The 15930-nt window shown below is 34.2% G+C and overlaps 1 protein-coding gene across 1 annotated transcript; it reads right to left on the bottom strand.

Annotated features, from left to right (window-relative positions):
* On the bottom strand, positions 12293 to 15217 carry LOC109357691 (leucine-rich repeat extensin-like protein 4). The gene is made up of 2 exons (XM_019601699.1): positions 13095 to 15217; positions 12293 to 12977 (listed from the first exon to the last, which is right to left on the bottom strand). Exons 1-2 carry the CDS (start codon positions 14747 to 14749, stop codon positions 12653 to 12655), a joined length of 1980 nt encoding a protein of 659 aa, XP_019457244.1. The 5' UTR covers positions 14750 to 15217; the 3' UTR covers positions 12293 to 12652.

Raw genomic sequence — 15930 nt, 5'->3', positions numbered from 1 at the left:
TAAGATAATGTGAGATCATCTATTTTAAATGGTGTCTCATTCCATTTCCAAAGTCAATCAAAATGTAATTTTTTTTTTGTTTTTTTTTAGAATTTTTCTTTTATTCATGTGTCCAAATGTGATAGGCTTGAGATAGAGAATAAAATACGATTGGAAACAAGTGATCGTTGTCTAAATTAGAAATACAGACTCAGAGAGAAATAAGGGATTTCTTTTGGATGGTTTTTGTCTGCTTTGTTTGATTTTGCTTCTTTCATAAGCTTCAGCTTCTTCTTCATGCACTTTCTCCATTTATATATAGACATACCTAATGAATAATAGAGCTAATATTATGCCCAAGGAGGTGTTTGATGTGATGGGATGATGTCATTCTATGTTTTAATCTTAGAATTAGCAAGATTCATATGTTTGATAATGAAAAAAATAGTAGATTCATATCAACATTAATTTAAATTACATTTTATGATTGTATCGTGGACATTGAATAGTAGATGCACAACCATTTCCATCCTATCTTATTTCTAAATTGTACTGAATTTTGAAATCGAAATAGAACTATAATTTCAATTTACCATAACAAGATCTTTTCCCGCAATTTTCTTCCAATATTTTATACATAATCATTTAGTTTAGTTAAAGGTAAAGTAATTAGTGATTGTTATTGTAAGACAAATAAGCACCAAGTAACTCACATGCTACATGGTGTGGTTGGTAACTTGAGGGTCATAATCATAATAATCACGTCACCACTAGGGTTGAAAGGGTGTTTGACAATTAATTTTCATGTTTCTTTCACGTCCAAGTTTATGATTGCTTTAACGCTTAACTAATATGAATATGTTTTTTAGTGGTAATAATAGTCGTAAATAATAAATTAATAATAACGGGTCTCTATATGATTATTTATTGCATGCATATTGTAGCCACATTGCACAAAGCTTATTGATGTTTGCGTAAGGTTGTTGAGTTTTTCTTCCCTTCTTGACTTTTCAATTTCATGAACTCCGAATCTTATTCAAGAACATCAATTTGTGCCGAAAGTTAAATAAAAGTATTAAATTTGTAGGGAATTAAATCTGACATCAATACTACTTTTTTGGTGACCCACTTAAGCTCTATAGTCTAAATTCGTAATATTTTCTAGTCATTTTTTCTTTCTATATGTATGACATGATAATGTATAATATACTTTTAATTTTATTTCATATATATCCTCAACTAATTCTAGCACTGTAGGTTAATTAGACACGATCGAATGTTACTAATAAAAGGTTCATAATAACTAGTGGGTTTCTTTATTGAAAGCACAATGTTCAAATTCATGGCTTGATGTTGTTAATGGTGGTCGATTTGGCTACAACTTTGCAAGTCAACACTATCTTTTCGTTTATGCGCATACCTAAAACATCAAAAATAGCATAAAGGAATGTACATGTTCTTTCTCAATGCTCGGATTCTGACCATAGAAAAAGTGGATGCTATTATAGATAAGGATACTACAATATAGACATTCATGAAAAATGACTTAATTAAAAACATTCATAACATGTTAATTATAATTTCAAACTGATAATTAAAAGTAAATGCATGTAGTTAAACCTAAGTAATAATAATAAGAGAATCAAGGAAGGATTGAAGCAGAAAACAAAAACGTGTAATGATAGTTCACATAAAGGCACTTTGGAATATGAGGACGGCAAAAATAATACATATGATAAAAAGACATGAAACGTGTACCCAACAAAATTCATTTTTTATGCTTCTTGTTTTCCAAAGAGATTAATGTTTGACCTTTTTAATCCTTAGACGCCAACAGGCTGTGTCGTATGCTACAAAAATGGTAAGAAATATTGCAAGGTGCAATGCAAACTTAAGATGTTTTCTTTATTATTTTAATTTTTGCGTCCTAGATACTTAAACAAACGAATACTCATGTGTTACTCACAATTTGCTTTATTTGTGAATTATACTTTTTTTTGTTAAGCAAAATGTATTAAAATCAACACAAGGGGTGCTAACCCAATACAAGGAAAAGATCAAAAGTTGATCTTTTTAGAAGAAAACAAAATATAAAATTTGGGTCATTACACCAATTAGCAAAAATTAATGATGTAGGAGCTACTTTTACAAAAAAAACCAGGTCCAAGATCTAGCTTGAATCAAATTCATAATATAAACATAGCTCACAGACTTATCTAAAAAAATAAAATCATTCCGCATAATTCAAATAGACCAAACAACAGTAAACCAAATCATCCTCCGGAGATGTGATCCTTTGGTAGTAGACATGACAACATCATGCAAATTAAAGCAATCAATTAAAGATCCTTTGGTGAATTATACTTATTGAACACTCATTTTTGTTCAGTCCAGAAAAAACTCAAAACTTTTTTAAATAAAACATAACAGAATTCCAAAAATAGTTTTCTAAAAGTAATAAAACTAAACCAATTGTTAAGGTTCCTAAATCTAAGCGATTAAGTTAACTAGAATAACAAATAAAAAATAAAAAAAATGTCAAACCAATTATAATAAGGTTCCTAAATCTAAATGATTATGTTAACCAAAATTCAAATAAAAATAACTAAATATTCAAAAATTGATTTTTCAAAGTTATTCTAAAAAATATAATAATAATTAATAAATGATGAATGAATTAAAGATTTGTTTTCGTCAATGTTTGATTATCAAATAAGTTAAATATTTGAAATTATGTAAACTTGATCAAATCGTATCAATTTGTTTAGGTTACATGAATCACCTTAACAAGAGTTAAATCTTTAAAGATTCGACAAAAAAAATAAAATAAATCAAATATTGAATTATGAAAATACAAATTGTATCGAATTGATTGAGTTGAGATTTTATAATTACAATGTGAATAAGGTAAGGATTTCCTTTTTATATGAATTTTATTTGTAATAAGGTTAGTGATCCTTCAAATATTCCATAACAAAAACATATACAAAAACAATAATTTCGAGATTGTGTATTTAGTATCTCTTGTGATATTTATAAGATTTAGAATCATCAATTTTACCTAATGCAATAATTTTAAGTTGATGCAATCACTAAAAATGGGATTTCGACAAATGTTACTTTTTTGAGAGCCAAATATTTATTTTTTACTCGCTACAGGTATTATAATAATTGTCATTAATCACTAAAGGGTATAATTTTCACTGCCATAGGACTAAAATAACACTCAATTTAGATTTTCGATTTTTAAATAATTTTAAATTCGAGTTCTTCGTATTAACGATGATTTATTGCAAAGTCTATTTTAAGCATGTGTTGAAATTCATTACAAAATAAAACTCACACACACTCCTCATTTCCCAAAAAAAAAACAAGAAAAAAGTGCAGCGAAATAAATGAGATTATATGCAATAATATAGGAGGATTCCTCTCCCATTTTAAATTAAGAAAAAATATTTCACCATTGATTTCAAGATACATGTGTGAAAAAAAGGAGAGGGATTCCACACAAAAGAAAGCTCTCTCAAGACAAACTCTTTCTGACAAAAGACCTCTCAAAAGGAGTTATCATTCTCTCAAAATCAACATCTCTCAAAAGGGGAATATAACACCGTGTTTTTTAGAGCACTTTTAATTAAGTAATTAATATTAATAGATTAATTATAGAAATTAATCAGTAATGTTTTAGGCTAAACCTTTATTGAGTTTTAGTCTTGTATTATGATTTTATTTCTTGCCCTATTTTTTCAAGATTTTTGGAGAATAAAAGTTTCTGAGACGATTTCGGGTTGTTTTATCGAGTTTTTGCCCAGTTTTTGAGTTCCGTAACTTGGAATAGAATTCCAAATTTTCCAATGGCTTTGAAATATTATTTCTAGTCAAAATATATACCAAGTTTGTCTGTAACTCATCTCTAGATATTTTTCACCTCGAAATTCCAGTTTCGACGTTTCAGGCAAAAAGTCCTAAATCGGGAGATTGTATATTTCCGGACGAAATTATCCGAAAATGTTCAGACACGACGTTTATCGTGAAATTACAACATATCAATAAAGTTGGAAGTCATCATTTCATGAGTCACTTACTTGTTACACAAGTAATGCAAAAGCTTCCAAAAGCCCTTAAATCACTCAACAAATCCTCTCACTCTACCACCATTAGACACATCACCTATGCTAGTCTAAATCTACTTACTTTGTATTAAATTTTCTGATTTGATGATGGTGAGGCTCTCCTATAAATACCTCACCTCATTCTCTCATTTTTACACTAAATTCCCTATACAAACTAAGATAGTCTTTTATTTTCTCTTCTTCAGCTTCTTCTCATACTTCATAGAAAGTTATGAGCTTTTATTATGTTGTTCATAAAGTATAGTTTATATTTGTTCTTTAAGTATTTTATGAAGGCATAACTAAATGGGGTGATAACAAAATCATATGAACCTTTATGTAGTTTTTGACTTATGTAAATCTTGAAATTTCTTCCTTGTTCTTAGATGGAAAAACTATATTTTTGGACAATGTTAGATGAGTTATTTATTTGAAAATATTAGAAAATATTGTTAGCATTTGAATATTTTTAAAGGTGATGATTTTAACATCAAAGGAACCTTTAATGTATTTAGGAAAAAGTTTGTATTTTATTCTTGAAAGTCTATGATGTTGATTAGTTGTTGTTGAAAATATTTCATTTTTAGAAAGTATTATCTTTTAAAAGTGGTTTAGCATATTTTACTCTTCTATTTCCAAGTTGAAATAATTATTTGGGATAAAAGACTATTTATTAAAGTCTTGAATATTATGAAGTTTTGGATATTAAAATAGTAGAAAGTCTTACCTGATTTACTTTCATGACTATGAAATTAACACTTACTAACCCTTGAGGGTTTTCCTAAAAAATTAGGAGTGTTAAGATGTTCATAAAAAATTGTTGTATTTATTTTAGTTGACTTACTTTAAAGTGGTAAGAATAACTAAAAGATGTTTAGTGTAAAATATTAAATATTCTAATGTGCTTCCAACCAATCTTTCCAGGACCCCGAGCCTGATGTGAATTTCCGAGTTCCGGATGCACCCAACCTGCATTCTCGTTTTAAAATTATGCTTTCCAGGACCCCAAGCCTGATGTGCTTCCAACCAATCTTTCCAGGACTCCGAGCCTGATGCGAATTTCTGAGTTCTGGCAGCACACAACGTGTTTTAAAAATGTTCAATCTTAGTTAAGTGAACTAACTTTAAAATGATAAGATTTACTTAAAAAATATTGATTTAAAAGTATTGATTTTGTTTAAATTGACTTACTTTAAAAATGATAAGTCTAGCTTAATGATCTTATTTTAAAAGGTTAGTTTTAGTAAAAATATTTTACTTACAAAAAATAAGATTTATGAACTATCGGTAAAATGTAATGAAGTGAGAATACATGTCTAAAAAGGTTATGTCTAAGGAAAGACTTGGTATATAAGAGTGTCTTTATGACCCACCTCTCTTTCCTCGGAACTAGCCTGGTGCATATCCACGGATTACGACATAATTCCAGTATAAGTTTTATTGAAAATCTTACTTTAAAAGGTGTTATTTGATTATAAGACTTTCAATGACAAATGATGATTAAAAGATATTCAACCTTGAATCGGATGGACGAACGCAATTAAATTCATTTTAAATCGTAAGTTTTATCTTTGCGTAAAAAGTTATTTCGTAAGTATAATAATTATCGCCAATTAACTAATTAACGTTATTTTGGCGTAATGAAGAATTCGAGAGCAGATCGGATCAAACTCACCTGAAAACAGAGTACCTAGTGACCCGACACACTCAGGTGGGGGAGAAAACATCGTGACACAGTGGTGTCCGAATATGCATCAGGATCTTCAAACTCCCTCACAAGTTTGGATTTGCCTTGGGTATTACGAAAGCTTGTACTTAATCAATTGTATATTTGTTTGGATTAAGTACATCAATATTACTTATATTGATTTATGTTATGTTTATATATATATGCAAATATCATGTTTACTCTTGAATTATAATGTTTGAATGATTATTATGGGAATGATATGTATGTGATAATTGTTAAATTCAAGGTTTAAAAACATGTGATATAAATGAGAAATATTTTCCTTGAGAAAAGTAATTAAAATGATATTCAGGCTCTTCTCGCTTGAGCGAGACAGCTCTCGCTTGAGCGAGAACTGTCTAGAGAAAATGAGTGTTTTAGCTCGAGGCGAGACAGCTCTCGCTTGAGCTAAAATAGGGACCAAGAGGACTAATTGTTTTCTCGCTTGAGCTAAAATAGGCACCAAGAGAACTAATTGTTTTCTCGCTTAAGCGAGACAACTCTCGCTTAAGCCACAAATGCCTCAAAAATGGATGTGCCCTCGCTTGAGCGAGACAGCTCTCGCTCGAGCGAGAGGGCTCCATGAAAGATAACTCTCATATATATGAGAGCCTAATGGCATGTTTTCCATCAGGAAGTTGTAAAGGTAAATAACTATATGAAATTCTTGAAAGTGATAAAAGTGAGGAATTGCTTTGTTAAAGGCGAGACCCGATGGTGTGATATTATGCCCACGCAGCGAGATCGTTTGACCGTAAGAAGCTTGGCTAGAGGAGTCGTCCAGGATGATTAAGCGATGGTTCGCAGTGGTGTTGAGAAGTATTATGTTGTACTCATACAGTGAGATCGTCTGACCGTAAGAGGCTTGGCTTGAGAGCCGTCTAGGATAATTCAACGATGGTTCGTAGTGGTGCCGAAATTATTCTCTTTTTGTTTATATGTTAAGACCGGGACCCACTAGGAGCATTCCTGATGGGAGATGTCTTAGGATGGGCATATCGCTAGAAAAGATGGATTAAAAGACATAATTTGCTAATTTTGGTTAGGGTGCATATCCATGATAAAAAACGAAGTAGTGGAGAGGAAATGTATGGGAAACGAATGAGCCCCGAGATGTTGAGAGGGACGACGTTGCTAGCGGTGATTAGTCAGCAAAGTCTTGAGGGAGAGTCTAGGTGAGACGAGTCCCATGTATTCCTGGATGAGGTATTCTGTTGCACCGAACAGTGCTCACAATGCAAACTAGATGATCTCTGACAACCCCTCTTTTATAATCAGGATCGATGAGAGGGATGCCCATAAAGTGTTTGATACGACACCTTCCTGAAACAGACAGTTCTGTTGGAACAAATCGATCATATATCCTTGCGAGGAATAATTTTGGTGCGATCAAATCGGCTTGTTATGGGAACTGTACTCTCGGTTATTTCCGAATAGTTATTGGGAGGATAAAGGAGTAAGGATGGTGGACTTATTCATCGCATGACATACATGGCATTCTTCGTTATTGATTCTAAATTCTCGAGTTTTATACTTCATTCATCGTTATTATATACTTGTATGATCACATGATATATCTGTACTCGTGTGTTGTCTTGGTGTATTATTTCGTGTAATTCCACGACGTCGATGACAAGTTTTCATAGATGTTTTACTCCTCTCTTTTCTTCTGGTGTATTTGTATGCATGTTCACATGGACCCACCAGCACTAATCCGAGGTTATCACTTCACTATATCCTAAGAGGGGACCCATCAACACTGATCCTTGCAACTTGGAGCTGGACTGGGTAAACAATGACTCTGTTCTGCATCTTCCACCTTACTACGCAGTTCAGAGGCATCATTCACTTTGCCCGACCGAAGACCTGCAACCGCCAGACTTTCTGTACCGGCTGAAACTCGAGGCGTACCAGAAGTTGTTAGGACTTAGCCCCAAACATGATTATCATCATCAAGATCGGCGCTAAGAGGGACAGACAGGGCCATGCCAAGGGAGTACACCCCAAACTCCTCGATGGATTGGGGAGCGGATGAAGTGGATGAGGAGGAAGACAATGACGACTGTGTAGAGCTTATTTGCATAGAAGATTCAGTTGAGGTTATTGAGATATCTTCTGACTCGGAGATGGAGGAAGACCATAGCGAGGCTTCCAGTGCACCTCCGATTTAGGAGGTTTCTCTTTTATTTTGTTGTGATAGGAACATGTGTGAGGTACTTTTTGTAAGGCCAATGCCCCGACATTATTTTCTTTGTATTTTCAGTTTTTTTTATTTGTGGTGACGATTAGATTTCACCCTGTAAGAAATTCTGTATTTATTCAAGAATTTTATGAATGAGAAGTATTCAGAAAAAATTGTGTTCATTTAATTATCTTCAATGTATTAAGAATTTTATTTCTGCAAGGTTTGAAAATGTGACGTCTTGAAAATTGAATAAGGTAAAAGTGAAAATGATTTGTAAGTTATAGGTTACATAAAAGAAAAAAAAGTAAAGAAAAATTTACCCATTTTTCTAAGAGATTAAATATATTAAATATGAAATGATTTTCGGGGCGTTATAGGGAACCTCTCTAAAAAAAGACCCCTGAAAAATAGCAAAAATACCGAGAGTTTTATCCTCTCAAACAAAAAATTCACAACACCAAACCATTTCCATCATACAAAACATATTAGAAAACAACATCGAACACAATTCCCAATACCTACAAAAGAGCGAGAAAAACAGAACACCTAGTACTAGCGTTATGTCAGAATCATTACCACCCTAGGAGTCATGATCTAGAGTATCTCTCCTCCGCTCTATAACATCACATGCCTACATGGAAGCATATGGGGAATTTAGGATCGTGCGGTTTGATCTCCTACATCTCATACGTTCATTCAATGCATATTAACAGGTTAGAAATCCACCCCGTGAAATTAATAAAATGTAAAAATAAAAATTGCAAACCACATAAAGGATGGAGGGACGGTCGCTCTAGGGGCTTCTTTCCCTCCACTCATCCTTTGGAAGGTCGCGCTACGCCACTTATTTCCTTAATTAAAAAACTCAACCAACAAACGTTTTTCTACCAAAGAACTAAGTAACCTTGATTCCCTACCAAAAAGAGGGATACGTATGACCAAAGTTCATATTGTCAGACACAATAATAAAAATAAATAAATTTATTCCTTTTAATAATTAATTAATTAACCATATAATTTAATAAAAAAAAATAATGATAATAAAGTCATATATTTTATTGAAGGGTATCGCCTAAGGCGGACAGGTAGAGTGGTAATACTTTCCCTACCATGTAACCGACTCCCAAACTTGGATATCAAAAATCCAAAAGCCAAGGTAACTGGGCTTAAAAGTTTTTTGTACATTTTAACTATAAAATATAATGGTGATTCTAAATAAGTCGTGCAGCAGAAAATTAAAGTGCGACAGCAGCAATAAGATCTTATGCTCTTTAATTTTGGTATGGTTGTTATAGCAGTACATTGTGAATACTCAATTATATACTCAAAAGATTAAAATGTTAAAGATTCTGTTCTTTCATTAAAATTTGTGAAGTGCACATATGGTAATTTAAACTTGTCCTTGTTTACTTCCTATTTTACTTGCTGTATCTTTTACTTCGACAGTTTCCATTTTTTTTCGTTTATGTGTATGCACTATTTAATTATTGGATTAGGCAGAAAATGGAAAGTGGGGATAATTGGTAGCTCAAATAAACCACAACTCCTAGCCTTAACTATTATTACTTTACCCAAAAACGTTATCTGTCACCATTGCCATCACATATTGTGCATCCATGAATAACAATGCCTAGTTAGTAGTATCAACCCTCTTGTACTTCACCAATTAATGATTTACCTAGACATATCAAAGAGATTAGGCTTCTTGCTTATAATCATTCATTTTGCTTTTATTTTGGGAAAAATAATTTTGAAATATTGCAGTTTATAAAGTTGAAAGTTATGCTAACCTATGCTTGATTGTAATATGCCATATCTACTTATCTAATCGTGTGCCATCTCTAACATTTTTAAGTCAGTAATAACAAAAGAAAAGCTAGATCCTACGGGTATGAAATAATAGTGGGACTAGTGGTGAATTTCAGTTAATTTGAAAATAAAACTCCCATATTTTGATAAATATGAGGGAATTTTTTTTTATACTAGACCAACAATGTATTGATATTTCAAAAGTTCAATTGTAAAAGAAAACTATATACCTCAATATATAATAATTTCTTATGTATAGGCCAAATGAATACTTTTAGTTACAAAAAAAAATGTAAAGATGATATTATCAATATCATGATTCACAGAGTCACTTTATGAAATGACATTAAATATTCTTGACCTAATCACAAGCTGTCCTAAAACCCTAATTAAATGATAGTCATGTCCTAGTTGAGGTAATATTGCAAGTCAACCAACTTCTAACGTTAATATTTTCATTGCATGTTGGGTGCAAAAAAGCCTTCACAAACCATGTGAATTAGCTTGTCATTATTTTAAAATATGAGGGATCCTTTCATTTGAGTCAGATTCCTCTTCATTGCGGAAATGATAGTTATATTTTTTAGTATAATTTTAAGAGCAAAAATATAATAATAATATAAAGTAAGGAAATAAAAGTATTATTATCTTTTAGTTTTTCCATGTATTTTTAATTAACTTTTATCTCCTGTAATGGAGAAGTGTCTTACTCATTTCATTTAAGTCACCATCCTTTGGGGTGGGATATGCACCTTTTGTTTTGTGATTATGCTCATTTTACATTTCATCCTAAGGGTAGCATATGTGCTTTTAATTTTCCAACTTCTCTCCTTCCCATAACATAAAGGATGGTAAATTAAATGAAAAGCTGAACCCACAAAGCTACATAGAAATTTAATGTCACTTCCAATGGTTTCCTTTGTGGACAAAGTGATCAAAAGATCTAAAACTGCAATCGATATCTATAATATTTTTTCCAGGGGATTTCTTTTTATACATTATTACAAAATGTACATTATTTGATAAAGCATCATCTCTCAAGTTAAATGCTAAAGTACACGTTTAAAACAAACGCAAGTAAGTACACAATTTCCATGTGCAAACAATTTTTCAGGTGACATACTTCCCCCTTTCCATAATAAGAAAGAAAATTTTCTATTTTCTATTCAATTCTGTGTCTCTCTTCAAAGGGAAAAAATATTATTAAAGGAAAAGATGGATGCCATCGTACAATGGAATGTGGAAGCTTTCTTTTGTAGCAGAGGATCCCACGCCAAGAAAACTGGGATCCATTGTGGCAATTATATTTTCACAAAGGTACTTGATGAGAAAGTCCTCACTATGGTTTATAAAATAATATAGTGTATGTTTTGGGAGAATTATCCGGAACCAACCATTGTTCCTTTTGGAAGAGTACCCTTAACTTTCCTTTTTAATAAGTGAAATTTTATTAAGAAAGGACAAAATTTCAACAAGAGGGAAATGAACATATACAATAAAGGGTACCCTTAATTTACTCTGGGGTAGAGCCTAGAGGTTCTCTCAGTTTAATAATTATCACTCACCACATTGGTCTTCAAAGTGTTGAGTGAGAAATAGACTAGTAGCTTTATTTTAGTTGTGGATTCATTTAGTTTTCATCTTGCATAACTTCACTTTTATGTGAGACTAATTTCAATTATCAAAACCCAAGGAATGGAAGAAAAAAAAAGTGGTGAAAGGGGTAACACAATAAGAAGCATAACCATGAAAAAAGAAAAAAGGCAAAGGATGTTTGAAAAGACACATACATGCATGAAGACCAACCATGCCTATGCATACTGTAACAGTTCTAAGCTCTAACCTGAATGAGTTTTTCAGAACTATACAGTACTTACTATTTATATTTACAATTTCGATGAGGAAAAATGTGTGAATGAAGTAACACAAATTTGAATTCAAATCTCAAGGGTAAGATTAAGGGATGCACATGGAGGGTATTCTTAAACGGATTACTAGTCAAATAAAAAAAAGGCTTCATTAACCTTTCGATCGAGGACCATTTCAAACCGCTAAGTATAATCTTTGATAATACCAACATAATTGCAGACCTAACTTTAGCTCTATTCCTCTGAAAGTTGCAAAGCTAAAGCATATAATCGTATCAGTGAGAAATATAAAGGTTATCATATTATCAACATTTCCATGACTCAAAGATATGGATTCACAAATGAAGAATGTTAATGCAGATTGATTAGATATGTGAAGTAAAACCCACGCTGACACTCTCAAACCAATACAGGTGAAATGTTCATCAATTATATTATAAATTGCAAAGCAAAAGAATGACAAAAAAAAAAGTGTGATATATGAGAGACAACAACAATAAACGCCACAAACAAATGCAACATCGGCACATGAAGATAACTGCCACTGTCTCTGCAACCATGAATTATGGTCTCCTGATTCATCCCTATAATACATACATACATTTTTATCTTTCTCTCTGCAACCTACTCTTTCTCTGCCATTTTTATTTCACAACTGGAATATCTATCATAACAATTCAAATCAATATATGAGAAACTTTCTCCTTTTACCTCAAATCCATTGTAACCTCTTCCCAGCTTTTCCATTGACCCACAAATGATCATAATTGTAATTTATAAATAAGTGCAAACCCTTCTCCTTCTCTTTGTCGTTTATACTTTATTTTTTCCCATAAAGTGACGAGAATCGCAAAAATTGAGGAAAAGGGTACATAAGAAATAGCCACCAAAATAATAAAAATGTGAACTTTAATTTGTCGTTGTGTTGGTAGAGGGAAAAGGGGTTAGAGGAGACAAGTTCTCAAAAGAATCAATAAAAGGGTGGTGGAGGAGGTGATGCATATGAGACTCCGATAACAGGTGGCAATGGCCCTTCATATACAGGGGCAGGCGCTGGAGACTGCGGCGGCGGAAGTGAAATGTAATGAACTGGTGGTGGTGGTAGCAGGTAAGGTGTTGCATGTGGTGGCTGTAGTTCTATACATGGTGGTGGTGATGGTGGTGGTTCTATACATGGTGGGGGAGATGGAGGTGGTGGTGAATACACTGGTGGTGGAGAGTGAACTGGTGGTGGAGGTGGTGGTGACAAATAGGGGTAAACTGGTGGTGGAGGTGAGTGAGGTGGTGGTGGAGAGAATACAGGAGCAGGTGTTGGTGGTGAATACACTGGTGGTGGAGGAGAGTGAACTGGGGGTGGAGAGAATACAGGAGCCGGTGGAGGTGGAGGTGAGTGAGGTGGTGGTGGTGGAGGCGAATGAGATGGCGGAGGTGGTGATGGTGGTGGAGGCGATTGTGACGGCGGAGGTGGTGAATTATAATAGTAAGAGACAGGTGGTGGTGGTGGTGAATTTTGTGGAGACGGTGGTGGAGGCCGTACACAGTATACCGGTGAGGGTGGTGACGGAGATGGTGAAGGTGGTGGAGAATACAGTGGCGGTGGAGGTGGTGGAGAATACACCGGCGGCGGCGGTGGTGGAGAATACACTGGCGGAGGAGGTGGAGAATAAACTGGTGGCGGAGGTGGTGGAGAATACACTGGTGGCGGTGGAGGTGGCGGTGAATACACCGGTGGTGGAGGTGGAGAATACACTGGTGGTGGAGGTGGAGAATACACTGGTGGTGGCGGAGAATTAACTGGAGGCGGCGAAGGAGGTGAATATACCGGTGGAGGAAGCGCAACCGGCGGAGGGGGCAATGAAGGAACAAAAGGCTTACACCTAAAAGAGTTACAATCCACTGGTTTTGACAAAAACAACTTACATTCCCTCTCAGGCCGTTGCACCGGTCTCGCCGGAATACAATTATTCTGATCATCAAACGCCGGCAATGCCAAACACTGCGACGGCTCTCCAGTGAAAAAGTTATAAGAATAATTAAAATTCTGCAGATTTGGAAGATTACAAATGCTTGCCGGAATCTTCCCGGAGAGCAAATTATGCGCCACATTAAGCTGCTCCAAACTCACCGCTCCTCCAATAGCATCCGGCAACGGTCCCAAAAGCTGGTTGAAGCTAACATCAAACACCGTAAGGTTCTTTAGAAGCCCAATCTCAGGCGGAAAACACGAACGAAGCGCATTATTCAACAAAAGAATCTCATTCAGATTCGACATGTTCCCCAAACTCGACGGAACACAACCATGGAACCGGTTATTCGCCAAAACAATCACCGAAACCGGCGAGTTGCCGAAATTCTCAGGAATATCGAACACAAATCGATTATCATTGATGAAAATCGCATCCAGGTCCTTATCAAACAACTCCTTCGGCACGGTTCCTTCAAATTCGTTGAACCGCAGATCCAGAAACTTCAGTTTCGGTAACCGTAAAACCACGGCCGGAAATCTCCCGGCGAATCGGTTATTACTGAGATCCAACTCGAACAGAATCTTCAACTTCTCGAACATTCTCGGAACCGTTCCGCAGAAACGATTACTATTGACGTGGAAAAGCGCAAGATCAGTAAGAAGCCCAAGCTCCTCCGGTAAATAACCGGCAATGTCACCATGGTTGAGGTCAATGCCGGCAACGGTCCTTATCGTACTGTTATCGAGTGCAAGTGCACAGAAAACACCAGTGTAGTTGCACACATCAGATCCCACCCAATTCAGTGTTAGGTTATGAGGGTCTGAGAAAATGGCTTGCTTCCAAGCCTGGAGTGCCACGTAAGCGTCTCTGACGCGGTTGTTTTCGAATACTAAGGTTGGGTCTACTGTAACATTCTCTCCTCTGTCTCCGAACTCGTCTTTGTAATAAAGAAGCTGTCGTTGTGTGATGTAAGTGAGTTGTGAGTGTGTGAGGGAACCATGGTTTGTGAAAGATTCAGATTGGGAGAATGAGAATATTGTTTGAAACAACAAAGGAATGAGGAAGAGTAAAAGATTGGATGAAAATGTTTTCTTCTTCATCTCATCACATAAGACATGTATGTTTGTATGTAATGTGTGTAGACAATGTAGTTTTATCTGATATTCTAAAACTGAGTAGTAATAATAATAATATTAAAAAATGCTTATGATACTAGTGGGTTGGTTTGGTTGTGAATAAAAGATTAGATTTTGTTAATGGGGAGTGTTTTGGGTTTGGGATGAGATGTGAAGAGAATGATGGAGATGTGAAGAGAATGATGGAGCTGTGAAGGGGAGAGAGAAAGGAGAATGGAAATTTGGAACTGTGTGAAGGAGTGTATATATGTATATGACTAAGTTGTGAAAGAGAAAGAGTGGGTGTGAATGAAATAATGCATCAAATAACAGCTATCTCACAGCTCAAAGCCTATTACATTTTCTCTCTGTTCCTGTTTTTTTAATTTAGATTTTGATATATTCAAAAGTGGATGGCTGTTAATCATTGGGTTGTAGCTATTAAATTACTTCCATTTCTATCGAGTAAGGCTCCTCTCCATTAATGGAGAGGCAAGTGACATACATTAACACACAAAATGCAATATGTAATAACAATTTTACCCTTTTGTGTATCATAAAATTACTTTTTTGCCATTAAAAATGTGAGCAAAACAATCACTTGCCTCTCCATTAATGGAGAGGATCCTTGTTCATTTCTATCATTCTTCTTCAAATATAATATATCATCTAAAACAAGATGGATTATACCTTATTTATTATGCACAGCTTAACACTTTGCATGGAAAGTAAATAACTAGGAATGCACCCACTCTTATATTATTAGTTTGTTAAGATTATAGTTATATTTAAATTAAATTAATGGTAGATACACTTTTATTTATCCTTTTAGAATAATTTTTCCATTTATGTAATGTGAAGAAGTTTCATGAAAACATGTTTAGGATGAAAAAAAGTCATGTTTTACACATAAAATTAGTGTAACAAGTGATATTTCCAAATGGTTTGGTAAATCAGAAAGTTAGGGAATCAAGTTTACAGCCTTATTAAACGAACCCAACAATAGTTATTAAGCAGAACATGAGAACCACCTACTCCAACTTATTTCCCCCACATTTTTAATGACCAGTTCTTATCTCACCTAAAATTAAATATGAAATGTAATAGAAGTTTCTAAAAACGAAAACTCCTATTTTTTTTCTTAAGCTATGAGCTTGTCTTCACGT

Source organism: Lupinus angustifolius, chromosome LG10 (genome assembly GCF_001865875.1).
Source record: "Lupinus angustifolius cultivar Tanjil chromosome LG10, LupAngTanjil_v1.0, whole genome shotgun sequence".
In the NCBI taxonomy this organism is placed as follows: domain Eukaryota; kingdom Viridiplantae; phylum Streptophyta; class Magnoliopsida; order Fabales; family Fabaceae; genus Lupinus; species Lupinus angustifolius.
This window is presented reverse-complemented; position numbering and strand designations above follow the sequence as displayed.

Excerpts from the sequence above, each read along its gene's own strand:
- LOC109357691 (XM_019601699.1), bottom strand. The coding sequence starts at position 14,749 with ATGAAGAAGAAAACATTTTCATCCAATCTTTTACTCTTCCTCATTCCT. Across the intron at positions 12,978-13,094 it reads CCACCTCCGCCATCTCATTC|CTCTCCACCACCACCTCACT; the intron begins GCCTCCACCACC and ends TGCTCCTGTATT.